Raw genomic sequence first — 23,285 nt, 5'->3', positions numbered from 1 at the left:
TAAGATAAAAAGCCTTTATTCAAAAGGAAAAAAAAGGGGTTAATCTTATATGACACCCACAAGCCGATACTGAGCTACGAGCACACACTATGGACCTGTACACAAGAGTCGGGGCTGTGCTGTTCATTCGGTGCTTGAAAATACTAACAAGTAGGAGGAGTCCATTGAGAAGCGGCGCCGCCCCCTGAATGGCTCCCGCATGGATGGCTTTGCCTAAGATCACGAGACGGACCAGAGGTAGACGTCCAGGTGAAGGATCTATATGCCTGAGTGCACCAGCTCTAAACCGATTCTCCTACATAATACGGACGAGTTGTAGCTCAGACTCCCGCCGGACGCTACAGTAACGCCTCTCGCCTGCCAAACGCCAACGCCATCGCCCATCAGTTCTCTTCTCCTTCTGACTCCGATTCTAGAAGACAGAGAAAATTGATATTGATTACATTGATCGATCAAATCAGCCTCATCTATAACATTGTATGAGTGCTGCCACCTAGTGGTCACTATTGTTATTTATGGATTATATACTTTCTGCCATACAGCGTGTATATATGTATAGCCAGTATATATTTTACTTATACATATACAGGTATATATGTTTTATCACAGCTTGTCCAGATAATGTATAAAAAGATAATATCTGTGATCGCCACTAGGGGGCAGCAAACACCAACAAAACCCACAATTGTAGACCAATGCGATTCACGGTGTCAGAGACCGCAGTACTATGGCATCTACCCGAGCTGTGCCAAGCGTGCATGTGAATAATGCAATGAGGGAACCGGAATTGTGTCACTTATACTCCAATCACACCCAAAGCTGCATTTACAATACTGTCAGCCTGCTGCATTACACAACTGGAGATGTAGTTCAATGCTTAATGCACTCCATCTCCCACAATGCAGTGCAGCAGGACATGCTCCTAAAGGGATGATCTTTTACCTTCTTCTGCATTTTGCAGCCACTCAACAAATTTTTTCATCTGGTCAAGAAAGACGCTTTTCCCTTTGGCGACGTGCGCCTCCTTATACCACTTCAGGATGGCTTCTTCTCCCAGGACATCAGCTGAAAACAAGGACAACATCCGGTAAGTACAAAGCATCAGGTGACTGAGGAGCGAGGAATATTCTAACATCTGCAGCAAATCCATCTATTATACATGTCTCCACTGGTGAAGCTCAAACTGGTGCAAGCTCCGCCCAATCATAGGAATGAGAGAAGTCTGAACTCCACCCCCTGCACCTGACTGATTGTCTTACACTGGTGCTAAAACTGGGGGGTTGGTTTGAGAAATAGGAGGAGCTTAGTGTAGTGTAAGTGACAAGAGGGAGGAGCAGACGGGAATAATATCATATAGGGAATGAAAGGACACCCAGGAATTTAACATCTGCCCCTTATATAGAGCTGTACTATGTACAAGAATATAACTACTATAATACTGCTCCTATATACAAGAATATAACTACTATAATACTACTTCTATGTACAAGAATATAACTACTATAATACTGCTCCTATGTACAAGAATATAACTACTATAATACTGCCCCCTATGTACAGAATATACCTACTATAATACTACCTCCTATGTACAAGAATATAACTACTATAATACTACTCCTATGTACAAGAATATAACTACTATAATACTACCTCCTATGTACAAGAATATAACTACTATAATACTACTCCTATGTACAAGAATATAACTACTATAATACTACCTCCTATGTACAAGAATATAACTACTATAATACTACCTCCTATGTACAAGAATATAACTACTATAATACTACTCCTATGTACAAGAATATAACTACTATAATACTACCTCCTATGTACAGAATATACCTACTATAATACTACCTCCTATGTACAAGAATATAACTACTATAATACTACTCCTATGTACAAGAATATAACTACTATAATACTACCTCCTATGTACAAGAATATAACTACTATAATACTGCCCCTATGTACAAGAATATAACTACTATAATACTACTCCTATGTACAAGAATATAACTACTATAATACTACCTCCTATATACAAGAATATAACTACTATAATACTACTCCTATGTACAAGAATATAACTACTATAATACTACCTCCTATGTACAGAATATACCTACTATAATACTACCTCCTATGTACAAGAATATAACTACTATAATACTACTCCTATGTACAAGAATATAACTACTATAATACTACCTCCTATGTACAAGAATATAACTACTATAATACTACCTCCTATGTACAAGAATATAACTACTATAATACTACCTCCTATGTACAAGAATATAACTACTATAATACTGCTCCTATGTACAAGAATATAACTACTATAATACTGCCCCCTATGTACAGAATATACCTACTATAATACTACCTCCTATGTACAAGAATATAACTACTATAATACTACTCCTATGTACAAGAATATAACTACTATAATACTACCTCCTATGTACAAGAATATAACTACTATAATACTGCCCCTATGTACAAGAATATAACTACTATAATACTACTCCTATGTACAAGAATATAACTACTATAATACTACCTCCTATATACAAGAATATAACTACTATAATACTACTCCTATGTACAAGAATATAACTACTATAATACTACCTCCTATGTGCAAGAATATAACTACTATAATACTACTCCTATGTACAAGAATATAACTACTATAATACTGCTCCTATGTACAAGAATATAACTACTATAATACTGCTCCTATGTACAAGAATATAACTACTATAATACTACTCCTATGTACAAGAATATAACTACTATAATACTACCTCCTATGTACAAGAATATAACTACTATAATACTACCTCCTATGTACAAGAATATAACTACTATAATACTACCTCCTATGTACAAGAATATAACTACTATAATACTACTCCTATGTACAAGAATATAACCAGTATAATACTACTCCTATGTACAAGAATATAACTACTATAATACTGCTCCTATGTACAAGAATATAACTACTATAATACTGCTCCTATGTACAAGAATATAACTAGTATAATACTGCTCCTATGTACAAGAATATAACTAGTATAATACTGCTCCTATGTACAAGAATATAACTAGTATAATACTGCTCCTATGTACAGAATATACCTACTATAATACTACCTCCTATGTACAAGAATATAACTACTATAATACTACTCCTATGTACAAGAATATAACTACTATAATACTACCTCCTATGTACAAGAATATAACTACTATAATACTACCTCCTATGTACAAGAATATAACTACTATAATACTACCTCCTATGTACAAGAATATAACTACTATAATACTGCTCCTATGTACAGAATATACCTACTATAATACTACCTCCTATGTACAAGAATATAACTACTATAATACTACTCCTATGTACAAGAATATAACTACTATAATACTACCTCCTATGTACAAGAATATAACTACTATAATACTGCCCCTATGTACAAGAATATAACTACTATAATACTACTCCTATGTACAAGAATATAACTACTATAATACTACCTCCTATATACAAGAATATAACTACTATAATACTACTCCTATGTACAAGAATATAACTACTATAATACTACCTCCTATGTACAAGAATATAACTACTATAATACTACTCCTATGTACAAGAATATAACTACTATAATACTACTCCTATGTACAAGAATATAACTACTATAATACTGCTCCTATGTACAAGAATATAACTACTATAATACTACCTCCTATGTACAAGAATATAACTACTATAATACTACTCCTATGTACAAGAATATAACTACTATAATACTACTCCTATGTACAAGAATATAACTACTATAATACTACCTCCTATGTACAAGAATATAACTACTATAATACTGCTCCTATGTACAAGAATATAACTACTATAATACTACCTCCTATGTACAAGAATATAACTACTATAATACTACCTCCTATGTACAAGAATATAACTACTATAATACTACCTCCTATGTACAAGAATATAACTACTATAATACTACCTCCTATGTGCAAGAATATAACTACTATAATACTACTCCTATGTACAAGAATATAACTACTATAATACTGCTCCTATGTACAAGAATATAACTACTATAATACTACTCCTATGTACAAGAATATAACCACTATAATACTACTCCTATGTACAAGAATATAACTACTATAATACTGCTCCTATGTACAAGAATATAACTACTATAATACTACTCCTATGTACAAGAATATAACTAGTATAATACTGCTCCTATGTACAAGAATATAACTAGTATAATACTGCTCCTATGTACAAGAATATAACTAGTATAATACTGCTCCTATGTACAAGAATATAACTACTATAATACTGCCCCCTATGTACAGAATATACCTACTATAATACTACCTCCTATGTACAAGAATATAACTACTATAATACTACTCCTATGTACAAGAATATAACTACTATAATACTACCTCCTATGTACAAGAATATAACTACTATAATACTACCTCCTATGTACAAGAATATAACTACTATAATACTACCTCCTATGTACAAGAATATAACTACTATAATACTACCTCCTATGTACAAGAATATAACTACTATAATACTACCTCCTATGTACAAGAATATAACTACTATAATACTGCTCCTATGTACAAGAATATAACTACTATAATACTGCCCCCTATGTACAGAATATACCTACTATAATACTACCTCCTATGTACAAGAATATAACTACTATAATACTACTCCTATGTACAAGAATATAACTACTATAATACTACCTCCTATGTACAAGAATATAACTACTATAATACTGCCCCTATGTACAAGAATATAACTACTATAATACTGCTCCTATGTACAAGAATATAACTACTATAATACTACCTCCTATGTACAAGAATATAACTACTATAATACTACTCCTATGTACAAGAATATAACTACTATAATACTACCTCCTATGTACAAGAATATAACTACTATAATACTGCCCCTATGTACAAGAATATAACTACTATAATACTACTCCTATGTACAAGAATATAACTACTATAATACTACCTCCTATATACAAGAATATAACTACTATAATACTACTCCTATGTACAAGAATATAACTACTATAATACTACCTCCTATGTACAAGAATATAACTACTATAATACTACTCCTATGTACAAGAATATAACTACTATAATACTACTCCTATGTACAAGAATATAACTACTATAATACTGCTCCTATGTACAAGAATATAACTACTATAATACTACTCCTATGTACAAGAATATAACTACTATAATACTACCTCCTATGTACAAGAATATAACTACTATAATACTGCTCCTATGTACAAGAATATAACTACTATAATACTACCTCCTATGTACAAGAATATAACTACTATAATACTACCCCTATGTACAAGAATATAACTACTATAATACTACCTCCTATGTACAAGAATATAACTACTATAATACTGCTCCTATGTACAAGAATATAACTACTATAATACTACTCCTATGTACAAGAATATAACTACTATAATACTACTCCTATGTACAAGAATATAACTACTATAATACTCCTCCTATGTACATGAATATGAATACTATAATACTGCCCCCTATGTACAGAATATACCTACTATAATACTACTCCTATGTACAAGAATATAACTACTATAATACTACCTCCTATGTACAAGAATATAACTACTATAATACTACCTCCTATGTACAAGAATATAACTACTATAATACTGCTCCTATGTACAAGAATATAACTACTACAATACTACTCCTATGTACAAGAATATAACTACTATAATACTACTTCTATGTACAAGAATATAACTACTATAATACTACTCCTATGTACAAGAATATAACTACTATAATACTACTCCTATGTACAAGAATATAACTATTATAATACTGCCCCCTATGTACAGGAATATAACTACTATAATACTGCCCCCTATGTACAGAATATACCTACTATAATACTACTCCTATGTACAAGAATATAACTACTATAATACTACCTCCTATGTACAAGAATATAACTACTATAATACTGCTCCTATGTACAAGAATATAACTACTATAATACTGCTCCATTTCTTCTCACCTTTATAGAAGAGTACTACGATCTTCTGGAAGGCCTTCATGAAGTGGATGTTGTCGTAACAATATTCTTGAACTTTCTGTAGTAAGACGAGCTCGGATTGGCCCTGGGTGCTGAATACAGCCAGCAGTGGAGCATATTGCTGAAAGATGAAGTGATGAGATGTGACCATTTATCCCATAACTTGATTCCTCGGTTAGAGGTTATTACATTATAGACATATGACAGTCAGATTGAGTCACATGACATAAGAGGAGAGGGGTTGTTACGATGTATCAGTAATGGTTCATTTTGTATTGAGCAGGGGGTGTCACTTTGTAACATAACATAGAATAGGTTTAGGGTGGAGTTCCCTTTAAAGTGCCACCTTCAAGTGCTTCAGAGCCTGCTCCGCCACCAACTCTTCCTTCTTGTTCCACTCCACGGCGTTCATCACGCAGGTCCACAGGAGCCCGATCACAGCAGGCTCAGGTAACTCGTTACGTTTCATCTCCTCCTTCAAGTACAGTACTATCTGGAAACAGCGAGACAATAAAGGGGGAAAGGAATGGGGTGAATGTAGCAAATTATCCACAAAGATTTATGATAATCAAAATGGATTAACGTGTATAGTAATAATAATAATAATGATAATAAATTTTATTTATATAGTGACACCAAGCACAAAATGGCGGCACTATGGTAGTTAACTGAAGTATTATGTAGACACCGAAAGCTCCACGGTAGCATTAAGTGGGCATGTATGGTGGCACAGAACGCACATCTATTGATATCAGAGAATGTATTCTGGTACTTTGTTGTATTTCATAGATAATATTAGTATAATGTGGGCACTTTATGGCGGTATTATGTGAGCAATTCTTTTTCTGTGTGTAAATATTCACCACAATGTTACCTCCTTGATTGGACACTCTTGAGATAAACGCTCTTGTAACTCCTTCTGAAGCTCCTTCCGTGTTCCCAGAGATTGTTGGACCCGCAGGAAATCAGAAAGCTCTTTCAGGTCGGCATCAGTGAAATACTTAGAGAAATGTTCAACCGTCTGCCGATTGGCGGGAAAGAGCTCCTGAGAGGACAACGGTGTAACAATCAGAGAGAGACATCTATATACATATATACATACTACAATATAGCAGGACTATACAGGTAAAACATATATTCTTGTACATAGGAGCAGTATTATAGTAGTTATATTCTTGTACATAGGAGTAGTATTATAGTAGTTATATTCTTGTACATAGGAGTAGTATTATAGTAGTTATATTCTTGTACATAGGAGTAGTATTATAGTAGTCATATTCTTGTACATAGGAGTAGTATTATAGTAGTTATATTCTTGTACATAGGAGCAGTATTATAGTAGTTATATTCTTGTACATAGGAGTAGTATTATAGTAGTTATATTCTTGTACATAGGAGTAGTATTATAGTAGTTATATTCTTGTACATAGGAGTAGTATTATAAAATATCAATCACAGGTTTCGTAAGTGTTTCAACCTACTCAAATCTGACCCCAAGGTAATTAACTTGCAGATCAGAAAAGGGGGAAGCTAAATGACTTTCATCAATATTTACACAGTCCGTATCAGAATGCCGTCTAAACAGACTGCCGTCTCTTTAGTGTTAATTTGCTAGCAGACTGAGCGAAGGGAAGACAAGAGTTAAATAGGGGTTAATCTTCTTGTACACATTTATTGTTGTTATACTGATAAGATGAACAAAGGGATCTGTTGTTATTATACTTGTAGACTGTACGAACGGCCAGTGGGGGTTAAATATAAGTTAATCCCCATGTGCAGATTTTTTTAAAATATTTTACTGATAAACTGAACAAAGGGGTTAGTTCTTTTTGTATTAGTAAACTAAACGAAAGGCAAATAGTGGTTAAATAGGGGTTAATCCTTATGTACATGCCACTCGTTCTAAAACTAAAATCGGTGAAAGGATATATAACACTGACCTGCCAATTTTAAAGGCTGACAGTTGCCACCCTGAGGCTACAATCCGGGGCATCCCAGTGGGGGAACTCACTAGGGCCAAGCGAGCATGTAGTCTGCAAGAAGACTACGAGAAAGAAAAAAGGGAAATAGCAGAAAGGCTAAGTAATAGGGGCTACAAAGAAAGTACACTCAAAAAAGCAATACAAAAAGTAGACACAAAAGAAAGGGGAAGTCTTTTTGTGGAAAAAGAAAAAAATGACTCCTTGAGAGACAAAGTGGTTTTTTCAACTAACTATAGCCCACAGTTTCAGAAAATAAAAAAGATCATAAGAAATAACTTACCGATTTTGGAATTGGACAATTCGGTAAAGAAAATTCTAGATAAAGGTGTCCAGTTTGTCCCCAGAAGGGGCATTTCACTAAAGAATGAGTTATCTCCTAGTTTCCTACAGACCCCAACTACAGCTGGCCAGGTTGGCCACAAAAATGGCTTCTATAAATGTAAAAAACCCAAATGTAAGAGCTGTCCCTTCACCTCCAATGTGGACGTATTAACTAGCTTTGCAACGGAATTTAGAGTACATTATAAATCATCATTGAATTGTAATTCCCGATATGTGATTTATTGTATTAAATGCCTTCAATGCAAAGTTGATTATATTGGGAGCACTACCCGCCCTCTTAAAGTTAGGGTAGCGGAGCACATTAGAGACAGTAAAAAAACAAATATGGAAACAATATCAGGTGTGTCAAAACATTTTGCAAGTGTACATGGAGGTGAAGTGGACACTCTCCGGTTTTGGGGATTAGAAACCATAAAAGAAAACATTAGGGGGGGCAATAGGAAAAAGGTTCTTTTGAAAAAGGAAGCTCTCTGGATCCTTAGGTTTGGGTGCAGGCAGCCAACAGGAATGAATGCAAAATCAGATCTGGCTCTCATTTTTTGAATGTAGAGACTTTGCTGCGTAATAGTTATATGAAGGGTTAGGTTACAATGATCAGAAAATAATTTGCATAAATTAAGAATAGGATCATTTGTCTTCTTTTTATAAAACTGCATAATTACAACATACACAGGGACACTCTTAATGAAGGGATGTCAAATTGATACTGTATAATAATTATATAATTATAAGATCTTATTTACCTTGAGTTGAGGGGTACATTGGATATTGTAGTGGTTAAATTTCAAATTTCCAGCACTGGAACAATGATACAATAATCCAAGCCTTAGTGGTATCATGGAAGGTAGAGATTTAGTAGACTTGATTCTATAGGCTAATAATAGACATGTGACTGTTTTATGAATGGGATAACATCGATGGTTTAGTCTATTTCGAGCCTAGTACTTTGTTGACTTGTAGTAGTCACGTGTTCTCTTTTTGTGAATGAAATAAGTCCTCCTCATAAATCAATCTATCGGGGGTGGACTGACATGTCAGTGCAGAGGAATTGATGTTCTCTGGGAAAGTCTTTGTACTATGAGAAGAGCTAGGTGTGTTTGTTCCCAAACATTGGCAGGTCAGTGTTATATATCCTTTCACCGATTTTAGTTTTAGAACGAGTGGCATGTACATAAGGATTAACCCCTATTTAACCACTATTTGCCTTTCGTTTAGTTTACTAATACAAAAAGAACTAACCCCTTTGTTCAGTTTATCAGTAAAATATTTAAAAAAAATCTGCACATGGGGATTAACTTATATTTAACCCCCACTGGCCGTTCGTACAGTCTACAAGTATAATAACAACAGATCCCTTTGTTCATCTTATCAGTATAACAACAATAAATGTGTACAAGAAGATTAACCCCTATTTAACTCTTGTCTTCCCTTCGCTCAGTCTGCTAGCAAATTAACACTAAAGAGACGGCAGTCTGTTTAGACGGCATTCTGATACGGACTGTGTAAATATTGATGAAAGTCATTTAGCTTCCCCCTTTTCTGATCTGCAAGTTAATTACCTTGGGGTCAGATTTGAGTAGGTTGAAACACTTACGAAACCTGTGATTGATATTTTATGGGATACAACTGTAGGTTGATGCCTAGCAAAGCTAGTTTCATGGTATCATATATTCTTCCATCAATTTGAATATCGTATTTTTCTTTAATGTTTTTTCTTTTGGATGCCTGTTATACAATTGGAAGGGCTTGAGTATCTTAAACCTGGCTGTCAGGGTGTTTTATTATGGGTTGGGGTTATTTACCGGCATTGTAAAAGTTATCGGGTGGAGTTTTTTTACCGACATGTAGAAGGCTGATGGGGATTAGACAATTAAGTGTTCTAAACTGGGTTAAAGTCAGTAGTATATAAGAGATCGAGGCAACACATTGTGTAGGCTGTATTCCGCTATGATTAAGGTACACTAAAAATCTGTCCCGAAACGCGTCAGCGGTTTTTTGGTTTTATTTCCACATTTTTCTATCTTTTTCTCACTATGCTCTGTTGTTAAACCTCTGAATGTATTCACCCACTTGGGGTGAGTCCTTTTAAAAGTATGAAATAAAGTTTTTTCGAGTTTTAACCTCCTCTGAGCTGCAGATCCTTCAAACTTTGTTTGAATCCTTTTTGGAATTTTTTTTTTTTCTTATCGTTTTGCTCCAAGAGGTCAAGGAGAACAGGGTCGTGCACCACAGGAGGACAGGTGAATGGAAGATAGGTGAGCTACTTCTCTATTTTTTCTAAAAGTGTTGTTAGTTATATTCTTGTACATAGGAGTAGTATTATAGTAGTTATATTCTTGTACATAGGAGCAGTATTATAGTAGTTATATTCTTGTACATAGGAGCAGTATTATAGTAGTTATATCCTTCTACATTGGAGCAGTATTATAGTAGTTATATTCTTGTACATAGGAGTAGTATTATAGTAGTTATATTCTTGTACATAGGAGTAGTATTATAGTAGTTATATTCTTGTACATAGGGGGCAGTATTATAGTAGTTATATTCTTGTACATAGGAGGTTGTATTATAGTAGTTATATTCTTGTACATAGGAGTAGTATTATAGTAGTTATATTCTTGTACATAGGAGTAGTATTATAGTAGTTATATTCTTGTACATAGGAGTAGTATTATAGTAGTTATATTCTTGTACATAGGAGCAGTATTATAGTAGTTATATTCTTGTACATAGGAGCAGTATTATAGTAGTTATATTCTTGTACATAGGAGCAGTATTATAGTAGTTATATCCTTCTACATTGGAGCAGTATTATAGTAGTTATATTCTTGTACATAGGAGTAGTATTATAGTAGTTATATTCTTGTACATAGGAGCAGTATTATAGTAGTTATATTCTTGTACATAGGAGTAGTATTATAGTAGTTATATTCTTGTACATAGGAGCAGTATTATAGTAGTTATATACTTGTACATAGGAGTAGTATTATAGTAGTTATATTCTTGTACATAGGAGTAGTATTATAGTAGTTATATTCTTGTACATAGGAGTAGTATTATAGTAGTTATATTCTTGTACATAGGAGCAGTATTATAGTAGTTATATTCTTGTACATAGGAGGAGTATTATAGTAGTTATATTCTTGTACATAGGAGGTAGTATTATAGTAGTTATATTCTTATATATAGGGGCAGTATTATAGTCGGTAGTAATACTTATACACTGACTAGTAATCTTTTATCCAGATTGGCTTTTCTTAAGGATGATGTAACAGAGTTGGCGTCCTTCTCTGACATCCATGCTTTGAAGAGTTTTACGGCAAAAGATGCAGAAATACCTAAGAAAGGGGTGAAGCAAAAACTTTATCAGACATTTTGCACAGCCTTCCTATCTTCCTGTTGCCCATCTAACGCCCATTAACTCTCTACCATCCATGGGTTAGAGGGGTCTCCTACTGTGACTGCCAGGAATATTCGTGGGCAGGCAGACACCGAGTGACAATATGACACAGTATCTAGACTCACTGGAGCTAATATGGCTGACACTTGTAGCTCTCTCAGCTTCTTACTCTCCAACATTTTGCAATGTCTTACAAGACTGCATGTAAGGAGTCATTCTGAGCAATAGGAAGCTTTACTATGTAGAATATTCTAATTTCCAGGAGTCTGGTACAGAGCTGAGAGGTGGACACAGACCTGTACAGTATCAGAATATTCACTGCAGCTTTGGGTGTGACTGGAGTAGGATACTAAAAGTCAGTGCTAGAAATGAGTATTTTAACAGTTACTGAACATTTTCTCCGTACTGAGGTGTCTGGAGGTTTCCGTATACACTTCCAGGGGCCCCGGCTCATACTGTACCTTCTTTTACTATATTTTCGGTAAACAGACTTGTTAAGATGGTGGACGGGAGCGTTCCGCCGGCCAGTAATATCCCAGTGAGCACGGCCAGTTTGGTTTGCTCCGCTTCAGAAAATGCCTTGAGAAACAGAAGGAGCTGCATAAAGAGAGAAAACGAATGTACATTATTATATTAATCCCATGGTGCTCTGTACATTATTCTATTAATCCCATGGTGCTCTGTACATTATTCTATTAATCCCATGGTGCTCTGTACATTATTATATTAATTCCATGGTGCTCTGTACATTATTCTATTAATCCCATGGTGCTCTGTACATTATTCTATTAATCCCATGGTGCTCTGTACATTATTCTATTAATCCCATGGTGCTCTGTACATTATTCTATTAATCCCATGGTGCTCTGTACATTATTATATTAATCCCATGGTGCTGTACATTATTATATTAATTCCATGGTGCTCTGTACATTATTATATTAATCCCATGGTGCTCTGTACATTATTCTATTAATCCCATGGTGCTCTGTACATTATTCTATTAATCCCATGGTGCTCTGTACATTATTATATTAATCCTATGGTGCTGTACATTATTATATTAATTCCATGGTGCTGTACATTATATATTAATTCCATGGCGCTGTACATTACATTAATCCCATGGTGCTGTACATTATTATATTAATCCCATGGTGCTGTACATTATTATATTAATCCCAAGGTGCTCTGTACATTATTATATTAATCCCATTGTGCTGTAAATTACATTAATCCCATGGTGCTGTACATTATTATATTAATCCCATGGTGCTGTACATTTTATATTAATTCCATGGTGCTGTACATTATTATATTAATCCCATTGTGCTGTAAATTACATTAATCCCATGGTGCTGTACATTATTATATTAATCCCATGGTGCGATACATTATTACATTAATTCCATGGTGCTGTACATTATTATATTAATTCCATGGCGCTGTACATTTTATATTAATTCCATGGTGCTGTACATTATTATATTAATCCCATTGTGCTGTACATTATTATATTAATCCCATGGTGCGGTACATTATTATATTAATGTCATGGTGCTGTACATTATTACATTAATCCTATGGTGCTCTGTACATTATTATATTACTCCCATGGTGCTGTACATTATATATTAATTCCATGGTGCTCTGTACATTATTATATTAATCCCATGGTGCTGTTTATTATTATGTTTATCCCATGGTGTTCTGTACATTATTGTATTAATTCCATGGGGCTGTACATTATTATATTAATCCCATGGTGCTCTGTACATTATTATATTAATCCCGTGGTGCTCTGTACATTATTATATTAATTCCATGGTGCTGTACATTACATTAATCCCATGGTGCTGTACATTATTATATTAATCCCATTGTGCGCTGTACATTATTATATTACTCCCATGGTGCTCTGTACATTATTATATTAATTCCATGGTGCTCTGTACATTATTATATTAATTCCATGGTGCTCTGTACATTATTGTATTAATCCCATGGTGCTCTGTACATTATTATATTACTCCCATGGTGCTCTGTACATTATTATATTAATCCCATGGTGCTGTACATTATTATATTACTCCCATGGTGCTGTACATTATTATATTAATCCCATGGTGCTCTGTACATTATTATATTAATCCCATGGTTCTGTACATTTGGGGGGTTACATACAGTGCACAAAATATAGAAACAAACACAATACTAACAATGACCGGCTGATACAGTGGGATAGAGGGCCCTGATTCCAGCTCAGGATTTCATGGAATGGATCCCAAACCCCTCGATGAAGTCTATTTATTAGATCATTTATTAATGTTACAAACGCTGCCAAAAAAATCTAAAAACTAGGGAAGCTGAGGTTGGGGAGAAGGGAAGGGGGGGAGGGTCACTACACACAGTTACATCTATAAAATAAAGAACAGAGGATATTAGTTATATAAAGGAAGAGATTCTCGTCCTCCACAGGACACCAGGACGGCAGCTCTACCTGTATTATTCCCAGTATATCAGCAGTTGATACCACAGCGAGGCCTGGGCGCAGCTGCATGTCACTATACCAATCCCAGCTGGTGATATCTCAGGTAGTACTGCCATCCTGGTGTCATATATAAGATGAGAATGGCTTCTTTCATACAACACCAGAACCTCTGTTCTATGTTGTATAATGTCTGGGATAGAACGGTTTGAAGTGACCCCCTCCAGCCTCAGCTTCCCAGCATTATAAAAAGAGTCCAACAACCCCCCCCCCCCTCCCCCGCTATAGGGACAAAGAAAGGGGAATAATACAGAAGGGATGGAAAAAGGATTTTATGGATCCAAAACCTGCTGATAAAGTCAATTACATAATGTATTCATGTCACTAAGTCAAGTCGTTACAAAGTTTGGTTGCACTGTAAGTCTTCCGGCCACTTCTTACCTTCTTTATTTCGTCTTCAAAGGCTTTTTCCAGATATTTGTATCTTCTGATCAGTTTGCTGAAGATCTAGACAAGACAGTAACAAAGAGAATGGAAGAGTCACCAGGCAACAAAGGGTAAAGAAGTATCCAATACACTTATAGGATCAACCAGAGATGGGCAGAGGCACGGCAATGTGGGCACCGCCATGTTTTACCAGCCAGATGGGCAGCTTGATTCTCTACATACAACAATATTACGGTACATTAATCTGGCACTATATGCTCCATGACGTTTTATAATCTGGCAAAAACCATTCTAATACCAGATTACCAGAGGGGGGAGACATCCGTGTAATGTGCCCGTGCACCAGAGTTATGGGGTACTGCCTTGTCTATGCTCCCTGACCAGCCATTGCAACACAAGAAGGATGGATTTGGTGCTTTATTTCTGCACACACACATAGGTGCCACTAGGGGGCAATGGACAGCTGTGTATGTAGCTACCGCTCTGATCGACCTCACACTCCAAAATCAAAAAGTTCTAATGTTCCCTGATTTGCACCAATTAAAAAAAAAAAAAAATCAGGTCTGTTCACAAAATTCACACATGCAATTCCATGTGATGCGTCCTGGAAAGTGCAAACTTTGCAAAAAGGGTTTTTATTTTGCATGTGATCACAGTGACCAGAGAATTAACTTATTGCGCAAAATTCATAGCATATAAAGACAACGTTTTAATTGTTACGTCACAGAAAGTGTTAATAAACGTCAATCACCGAGACGTCTGTCATCTACTATACAGCCATTGAAAGCTACAACTTGTCCTGCAAAAAACAAGCCCCTATATACAGTCCTATGAAAAAGTTTGGGCACCCCTATTAATCTTAATCATTTTTAGTTCTAAATATTTTGGTGTTTGCAACAGCCATTTCAGTTTGATATATCTAATAACTGATGGACACAGTAATATTTCAGGATTGAAATGAGGTTTATTGTACTAACAGACAATGTGCAATATGCATTAAACCAAAATTTGACCGGTGCAAAAGTATGGGCACCTCAACAGAAAAGTGACATTAATATTTAGTACATCCTCCTTTTGCAAAGATAACAGCCTCTAGTCGCTTCCTGTAGCTTTTAATCAGTTCCTGGATCCTGGATAAAGGTATTTTGGACAAACAATTCAAGTTCAGTTAAGTTAGATGGTCGCCGAGCATGGACAGCCCGCTTCCAATCATCCCACAGATGTTCAATGATATTCAGGTCTGGGGACTGGGATGGCCATTCCAGAACATTGTAATTGTTCCTCTGCATGAATGCCTGAGGATTTGGAGCGGTGTTTTGGATCATTGTCTTGCTGAAATCTCCATCCCCGGCGTAACTTCAACTTCGTCACTGATTCTTGAACATTATTCTCAAGAATCTGCTGATACTGAGTGGAATCCATGCGACTCTCAACTTTACCAAGATTCCCGATGCCGGCATTGGCCACACAGCCCCAAAGCATGATGGAACCTCCACCAAATTTTACAGTGGGTAGCATGTGTTTTACTTGGAATGCTGTTTTTTTGGACGCCATGTATAACGCCTTTTTGTATGACCAAACAACTCAATCTTTGTTTCATCAGTCCACAGGACCTTCTTCCAAAATGAAGCTGGCTTGTCCAAATGTGCTTTTGCATACCTCAGGCAACTCTATTTGTGGCGTACGTGCAGAAACGGCTTCTTTCTCATCACTCTCCCATACAGCTTCTCCTTGTCTGTATTGTTGGCCGATGCACAGTGACACCATCTGCAGCAAGATGATGCTGCAGCTCTTTGGAGGTGGTCTGTGGATTGTCCTTGACTCTTCTCACCATTCTTCTTCTCTGCCTTTCTGATATTTTTCTTGGCCTGCCACTTCTGGGCTTAACAAGAACTGTCCCTGTGCTCTTCCATTTCCTTACTATGTTCCTCACAGTGGAAACTGACAGGTTAAATCTCTGAGACAACGTTTTGTATCCTTCCCCTGAACAACTATGTTGAACAATCTTTGTTTTCAGATCATTTGAGAGCGGGCTGTCCATGTTCGGCGACCATCAAACTTAACTGAACTTGAATTGTTTTGTAGAAAGAAATGGTCCAAAATCCCTTCATCCAGGATCCAGGAACTGATTAAAAGCTACAGGAAGCGACTAGAGGAAAAAGGAGGATCTACTAAATATTAATGTCACTTTTCTGTTGAGGTGCCCATACTTTTGCACCGGTCAAATTTTGGTTTAATGCATATTGCACATTTTCTGTTAGTACAATAAACCTCATTTCAATCCTGAAATATTACTGTGTCCATCAGTTATTAGATATATCAAACTGAAATGGCTGTTGCAAACACCAAAATATTTAGAACTAAAAATGATTACGATTAATAGGGGTGCCCAAACTTTTTCATAGGACTGTAGTTACAATGACAGAAGAACACAAATGGTTTGGTCATGAAGGGGTTGATGAGCCCACATAGGGCAAAAATAGGGCAGGGGACGGGACAATCCTAAAAGAGGGACCCCCTTCAGTACTGAGGCCTTACCTGGGCATAATTTCGCATGGTCTCATAGTCCTCATTTGCTCCAAAAACACAGTGACTGGTCACCTTGGTTTTGTCTCCATCATCGATTCGAGTGCCTCCTGGAGCTACAGAGAAGAGGCGAAGGGTTAAAGGGCAGGTAAAGAAGACCTAAAGGGAACCACCGCTGACTTGTAATTACCACCAAAAGAAGAAGTTACCGGTGTCATAAATAATCCCGCCTGACACCACCTGTCAGTTACACCGCACACACGTAATATACAAGATAAGATTTCCTCTTTCCTGGAGCGATGGATTCATGGACAAGGACTCAGAAATACTGTGAAACCATCTCTAGGACGTGTCAGACTTCTCATCACACACACATTACGGTATGAGCGCCCCCGGCTGTCACGTCTCCGCACTCGCCCCCTCCACGGATCTCTGATCTGTATCTCACAACTCCATCTGCTTCTGACAAGGACATCTCACTCCATCTCTGGAGACACAACCTGCTTCAGTATAATACCCACATAACGTCTGCCGGACCGGAGATACATGTATGTATATATGATGTACAGTGGGGCAAAAAAGTATTTAGCCAGTCACCAATAGTGCAAGTTCCACCACTTACAAAGATGAGAGGCGTCTGTAATTTACATCATAGGTAGACCTCAACTATGAGAGACAAAATGAGAAAACAAATCCAGAAAATCACATTGTTTGATTTTGTAAGAATTTATTTGCAAATTATGGTGGAAAATAAGTATTTGGTCAGTAACAAAATTTCATCTCAATACTTTGTTCTCTCTCCTTTGTTGGCAATGACAGAGGTCAAACGTTTTCTGTAAGTCTTCACAAGGTTGGCACACACTGTTGTTGGTATGTCGGCCCATTCCTCCATGCAGATCTCCTCTAGAGCAGTGATGTTTTGGGGCTGTCGCTTGGCAACACGGACTTTCAACTCCCTCCAAAGGTTTTCTATAGGGTTGAGATCTGGAGACTGGCTAGGCCACTCCAGGACCTTGAAATGCTTCTTACAAAGCCACTCCTTCGTTGCCCTGGCGGTGTGCTTTGGATCATTGTCATGTTGAAAGACCCAGCCACGTTTCATCTTCAATGCCCTTGCTGATGGAAGGAGGTTTGCACTCAAAATCTCACGATACATGGCCCCATTCATTCTTTCATGTACCTGGATCAGTCGTCCTGGCCCCTTTGCAGAGAAACAGCCCCAAAGCATGATGTTTCCACCCCCATGCTTTACAGTAGGCATACCTCCCAACTTTTGAAGAACTGAAAGAGGGACAAAATGTGCGGCGCGCATAGCGCGCCGCGGCAAATTTGGCCCCGCCCACTTTTGTGTTGACTCCGCCCACTCGTTAATTTTTCATGTGCCCGCACACAGTATAATCCTCCTACAGTCACCCGTAAATTATGTCCCCCCTCTATCTCTCCCCCAGTTTCATATACACCCTTCATCTTCCCCCAGTTTCATGTCCCTCTTCCATCTCTGCCCCCAGATTCATGTCCCTCCATCTCTGCCCCCAGATTCATGTCCCTCCATCTCTGCCCCCAGATTCATGTCCTCTCCATCTCTGCCCCCAGATTCATGTCCTCTCCATCTCTGCCCCCAGATTCATGTCCTCTCCATCTCTGCCCCCAGATTCATGTCCACTCCATCTCTGCCCCCAGATTCATGCCCTCTCCATCTCTGCCCCCAGTTTCATGTCCCTCCATCTCTGCCCCCAGATTCATGTCCCACATCTCTGCCCCCAGATTCATGTCCCTCCATCTCTGCCCCCAGATTCATGTCCCTCCATCTCTGCCCCCAGATTCATGTCCCCCATCTCTGCCCCCAGATTCATGTCCCTCCATCTCTGCCCCCAGATTCATGTCCCCTCCATCTCTGCCCCCAGATTCATGTCCCTCCATCTCTGCCCCCAGATTCATGTCCCCACATCTCTGCCCCCAGATTCATGTCCCACATCTCTGCCCCCAGATTCATGTCCCTCCATCTCTTCCCCCCGATTCATGTCCTCTCCATCTCTGCCCCCAGATTCATGTCCCTCCATCTCTTCCCCCAGATTCATGTCCCCCATCGCTGCCCCCAGATTCATGTCCCCCATCTCTGCCCTCAGATTCATGTCCTCTCCATCTCCTCCCCCAGATTCATGTCCCCCATCTCTGCCCCCAGTTTCATGTCCACTCCATCTCTGCCCCCAGATTCATGTCCCTCCATATCTGCCCCCAGATTCATGTCCCCCATCTCTGCCCCCAGATTCATGTCCTCTCCATCTCTGCCCCCAGTGTCATGCCGTCCTCTCCATCTCTGCCCCCAGTGTCATGCCGTCCTCTCCTTCATCTGCCCCCAGATTCACGTTCCACCTCCACATTAAACTTACCTTCTCCTCAGCTCCCTCGCCGCTCTCTGCCCGCCTCTCTCACTGACACATGCAGCTGAAGGAGCTGACACAGGTCAGCTCCTCGCTTCGCCGCTGCCCACCTCTCTCCCTGACACATGCGGCTGAAGCTGCTCGCGTGCTCGCTTCGCCGCTGCGTCTTTCTCTAGCTGACACATGCGGCTGAAGCGAGGAGCTGACCTGTGTCAGCTCCTCGCTTCGCCGCTGCCGCCGGCTCCTGGCTTGTACATTGCGTCTACAAGCCAGGAGCCGGCGGCAGCAGCGAAGCGAGGAGCTGACACAGGTCAGCTCCTCGCTTCAGCCGCATGTGTCAGCGAGAGAGAGACGCAGCGGCGAAGCGAGCACGCGAGCAGCTTCAGCCGCATGTGTCAGGGAGAGAGGCGGGCAGCGGCGAAGCGAGGAGCTGACCTGTGTCAGCTCCTTGCTTCAGCCGCATAGGTGTTCAACTCAGTCGAAATCGGGACATAACTCCCTCCAACCGGGACCGCGGGACATGTCACCCAAATCGTGACTGTCCCGCGGAAATCGGGACGGTTGGGAGGTATGCAGTAGGTATGGTGTTTGATGGATGCAACTCAGTATTCTTTTTCCTCCAAACACGAAAAGTTGTGTTTCTACCAAACAGTTCCCGTTTGGTTTCATCAGACCATAGGACATTCTCCCAATACTCTTCTGGATCATCCAAATGCTCTCTAGCAAACTTCAGACGGGCCCGGACATGTACTGGCTTAAGCAGTGGGACACGTCTGGCACTGCAGGATCTGAGTCCCTGGCGGCGTAGTGTGTTACTGATGGTAGGCTTTGTTACATTGGTCCCAGCTCTCTGCAGTTCATTCACTAGGTCCCCCCGCGTGGTTCTGGGATTTTTGCTCACCGTTCTTGTGATCATTTTGACCCTACGGGGTGAGATTTTGCGTGGAGCCCCAGATGGAGGGAGATTATCAGTGGTCTTGTATGTCTTCCATTTTCTAATTATTGCTCCCACAGTTGATTTCTTCAATCCAAGCTGGTTGCCTATTGCAGATTCAGTCTTCCCAGCCTGGTGCAGGGCTACAATTTTGTTTCTGGTGTCCTTTGACAGCTCTTTGTTCTTCACCATAGTGGAGTTTGGAGTCTGACTTTTTGAGGGTGTGCACAGGTGTCTTTTTATACTGATAACAAGTTTAAACAGGTGCCATTACTACAGGTAATGAGTGGAGGAAAGAGGAGACTCTTAAAGAAGAAGTTACAGGTCTGCGAGAGCCAGAAATCTTGATTGTTTGTAGGTGACCAAATACTTATTTTCCACCATAATTTGCAAATAAATTCTTACAAATCAGACAATGTGATTTTCTGGATTTGTTTTCTCATTTTGTCTCTCATAGTTGAGGTCTACCTATGATGTAAATTACAGACGCCTCTCATCTTTTTAAGTGGAGGAACTTGCATTATTGGTGACTGACTAAATAATTTTTTGCCCCACTGTATAATAGTACCGCAAAATGCTACAAGGTACACACAAAACAGAGACGCATCCCAGACCGCGCCATTAATTCACACAGGACGCCAGAGAATATGAAGTAATATCCAACCGGGAGGACTGAAGAAAATAATATAATCTCTACATAAAACAACAGTGTTCTATAGGCGGCGGTATTAGAGCAGTTCTATTCTTATATATAAAGGGCAATATTATAGTAGTTATATTCTTGTACATGGGAGGTAGTATTATAGTAGTTATATTCTTGTACATAGGAGGTAGTATTATAGTAGTTATATTCTTGTACATAGGAGGTAGTATTATAGTAGTTATATTCTTGTACATAGGAGTAGTATTATAGTAGTTATATTCTTGTACATAGGAGTAGTATTATAGTAGTTATATTCTTGTACATAGGAGCAGTATTATAGTAGTTATATTCTTGTACATAGGAGTAGTATTATAGTAGTTATATTCTTGTACATAGGAGCAGTATTATAGTAGTTATATTCTTGTACATAGGAGTAGTATTATAGTAGTTATATACTTGTACATAGGAGTAGTATTATAGTAGTTATATTCTTGTACATAGGAGTAGTATTATAGTAGTTATATTCTTGTACATAGGAGGTAGTATTATAATAGTTATATTCTTGTACATAGGAGTAGTATTATAGTAGTTAAATTCTTGTACATAGGAGTAGTATTATAGTAGTTATATTCTTGTACATAGGGGGCAGTATTATAGTAGTTATATTCTTGTACATAGGAGGTAGTATTATAGCAGTTATATTCTTGTACATAGGAGTAGTATTATAGTAGTTATATTCTTGTACATAGGAGCAGTATTATAGTAGTTATATTCTTGTACATAGGAGCAGTATTATAGTAGTTATATTCTTGTACATAGGAGGTAGTATTATAGTAGTTATATTGTTGTACATAGGAGGTAGTATTATAGTAGTTATATTCTTGTACATAGGAGCAGTATTATAGTAGTTATATTCTTGTACATAGGAGCAGTATTATAGTAGTTATATTCTTGTACATAGGAGGTAGTATTATAGTAGTTATATTCTTGTACATAGGAGCAGTATTATAGTAGTTATATTCTTGTACATAGGAGCAGTATTATAGTAGTTATATTCTTGTACATAGGAGCAGTATTATAGTAGTTATATTCTTGTACATAGGAGGTAGTATTATAGTAGTTATATTCTTGTACATAGGAGCAGTATTATAGTAGTTATATTCTTGTACATAGGAGCAGTATTATAGTAGTTATATTCTTGTACATAGGAGGTAGTATTATAGTAGTTATATTCTTGTACATAGGAGCAGTATTATAGTAGTTATATTCTTGTACATAGGAGTAGTATTATAGTAGTTATATTCTTGTACATAGGAGGTAGTATTATAATAGTTATATTCTTGTACATAGGAGCAGTATTATAGTAGTTATATTCTTGTACATAGGAGGCAGTATTATAGTAGTTATATTCTTGTACATAGGAGGTAGTATTATAGTAGTTATATTCTTGTACATAGGAGCAGTATTATAGTAGTTATATTCTTGTACATAGGAGCAGTATTATAGTAGTTATATTCTTGTACATAGGAGTAGTATTATAGTAGTTATATTCTTGTACATAGGAGTAGTATTATAGTAGTTGTATTCTTGTACATAGGAGCAGTATTATAGTAGTTATAATCGTGTACATAGGAGGTAGTATTGTAGTAGTTATATTCTTGTACATAGGAGGTAGTATTATAGTAGTTATATTCTTGTACATAGGAGCAGTATTATAGTAGCTATATTCTTGTACATAGGAGCAGTATTATAGTAGTTATATTCTTGTATATAGGAGGTAGTATTATAGTAATTATATTCTTGTACATAGGAGTAGTATTATAGTAGTTATATTCTTGTACATAGGAGCAGTATTATAGTAGCTATATTCTTGTACATAGGAGCAGTATTATAGTAGTTATATTCTTGTATATAGGAGGTAGTATTAT

General features: G+C 37.5%; 1 protein-coding gene across 3 annotated transcripts in view; it reads right to left on the bottom strand.

The window, feature by feature from the left end:
* The window catches only part of BZW2 (basic leucine zipper and W2 domains 2), a 59,016-nt gene continuing 35,731 nt past the window's right edge, over positions 1–23,285 (bottom strand). For all 3 annotated transcript variants that reach the window (XM_075271819.1, XM_075271816.1, XM_075271818.1), the window contains exons 4-12: positions 17,412–17,515; positions 14,868–14,933; positions 12,400–12,535; positions 11,767–11,876; positions 7,089–7,259; positions 6,561–6,707; positions 6,197–6,335; positions 943–1,065; positions 1–412 (exon numbers count right to left, since the gene is read on the bottom strand). In XM_075271819.1, coding sequence (XP_075127920.1) covers positions 384–412; positions 943–1,065; positions 6,197–6,335; positions 6,561–6,707; positions 7,089–7,259; positions 11,767–11,876; positions 12,400–12,535; positions 14,868–14,933; positions 17,412–17,515 — 1,025 coding nt within the window. In that variant the 3' untranslated portion in view covers positions 1–383. The remainder of the gene's footprint in view (positions 413–942; positions 1,066–6,196; positions 6,336–6,560; positions 6,708–7,088; positions 7,260–11,766; positions 11,877–12,399; positions 12,536–14,867; positions 14,934–17,411; positions 17,516–23,285) is intronic.

Source organism: Leptodactylus fuscus, chromosome 4, assembly GCF_031893055.1.
Source record: "Leptodactylus fuscus isolate aLepFus1 chromosome 4, aLepFus1.hap2, whole genome shotgun sequence".
NCBI lineage: Eukaryota > Metazoa > Chordata > Amphibia > Anura > Leptodactylidae > Leptodactylus > Leptodactylus fuscus.
The sequence above is the reverse complement of the archived record's forward strand: the minus strand, read 5'-3'. Positions and strand labels throughout refer to the sequence as shown.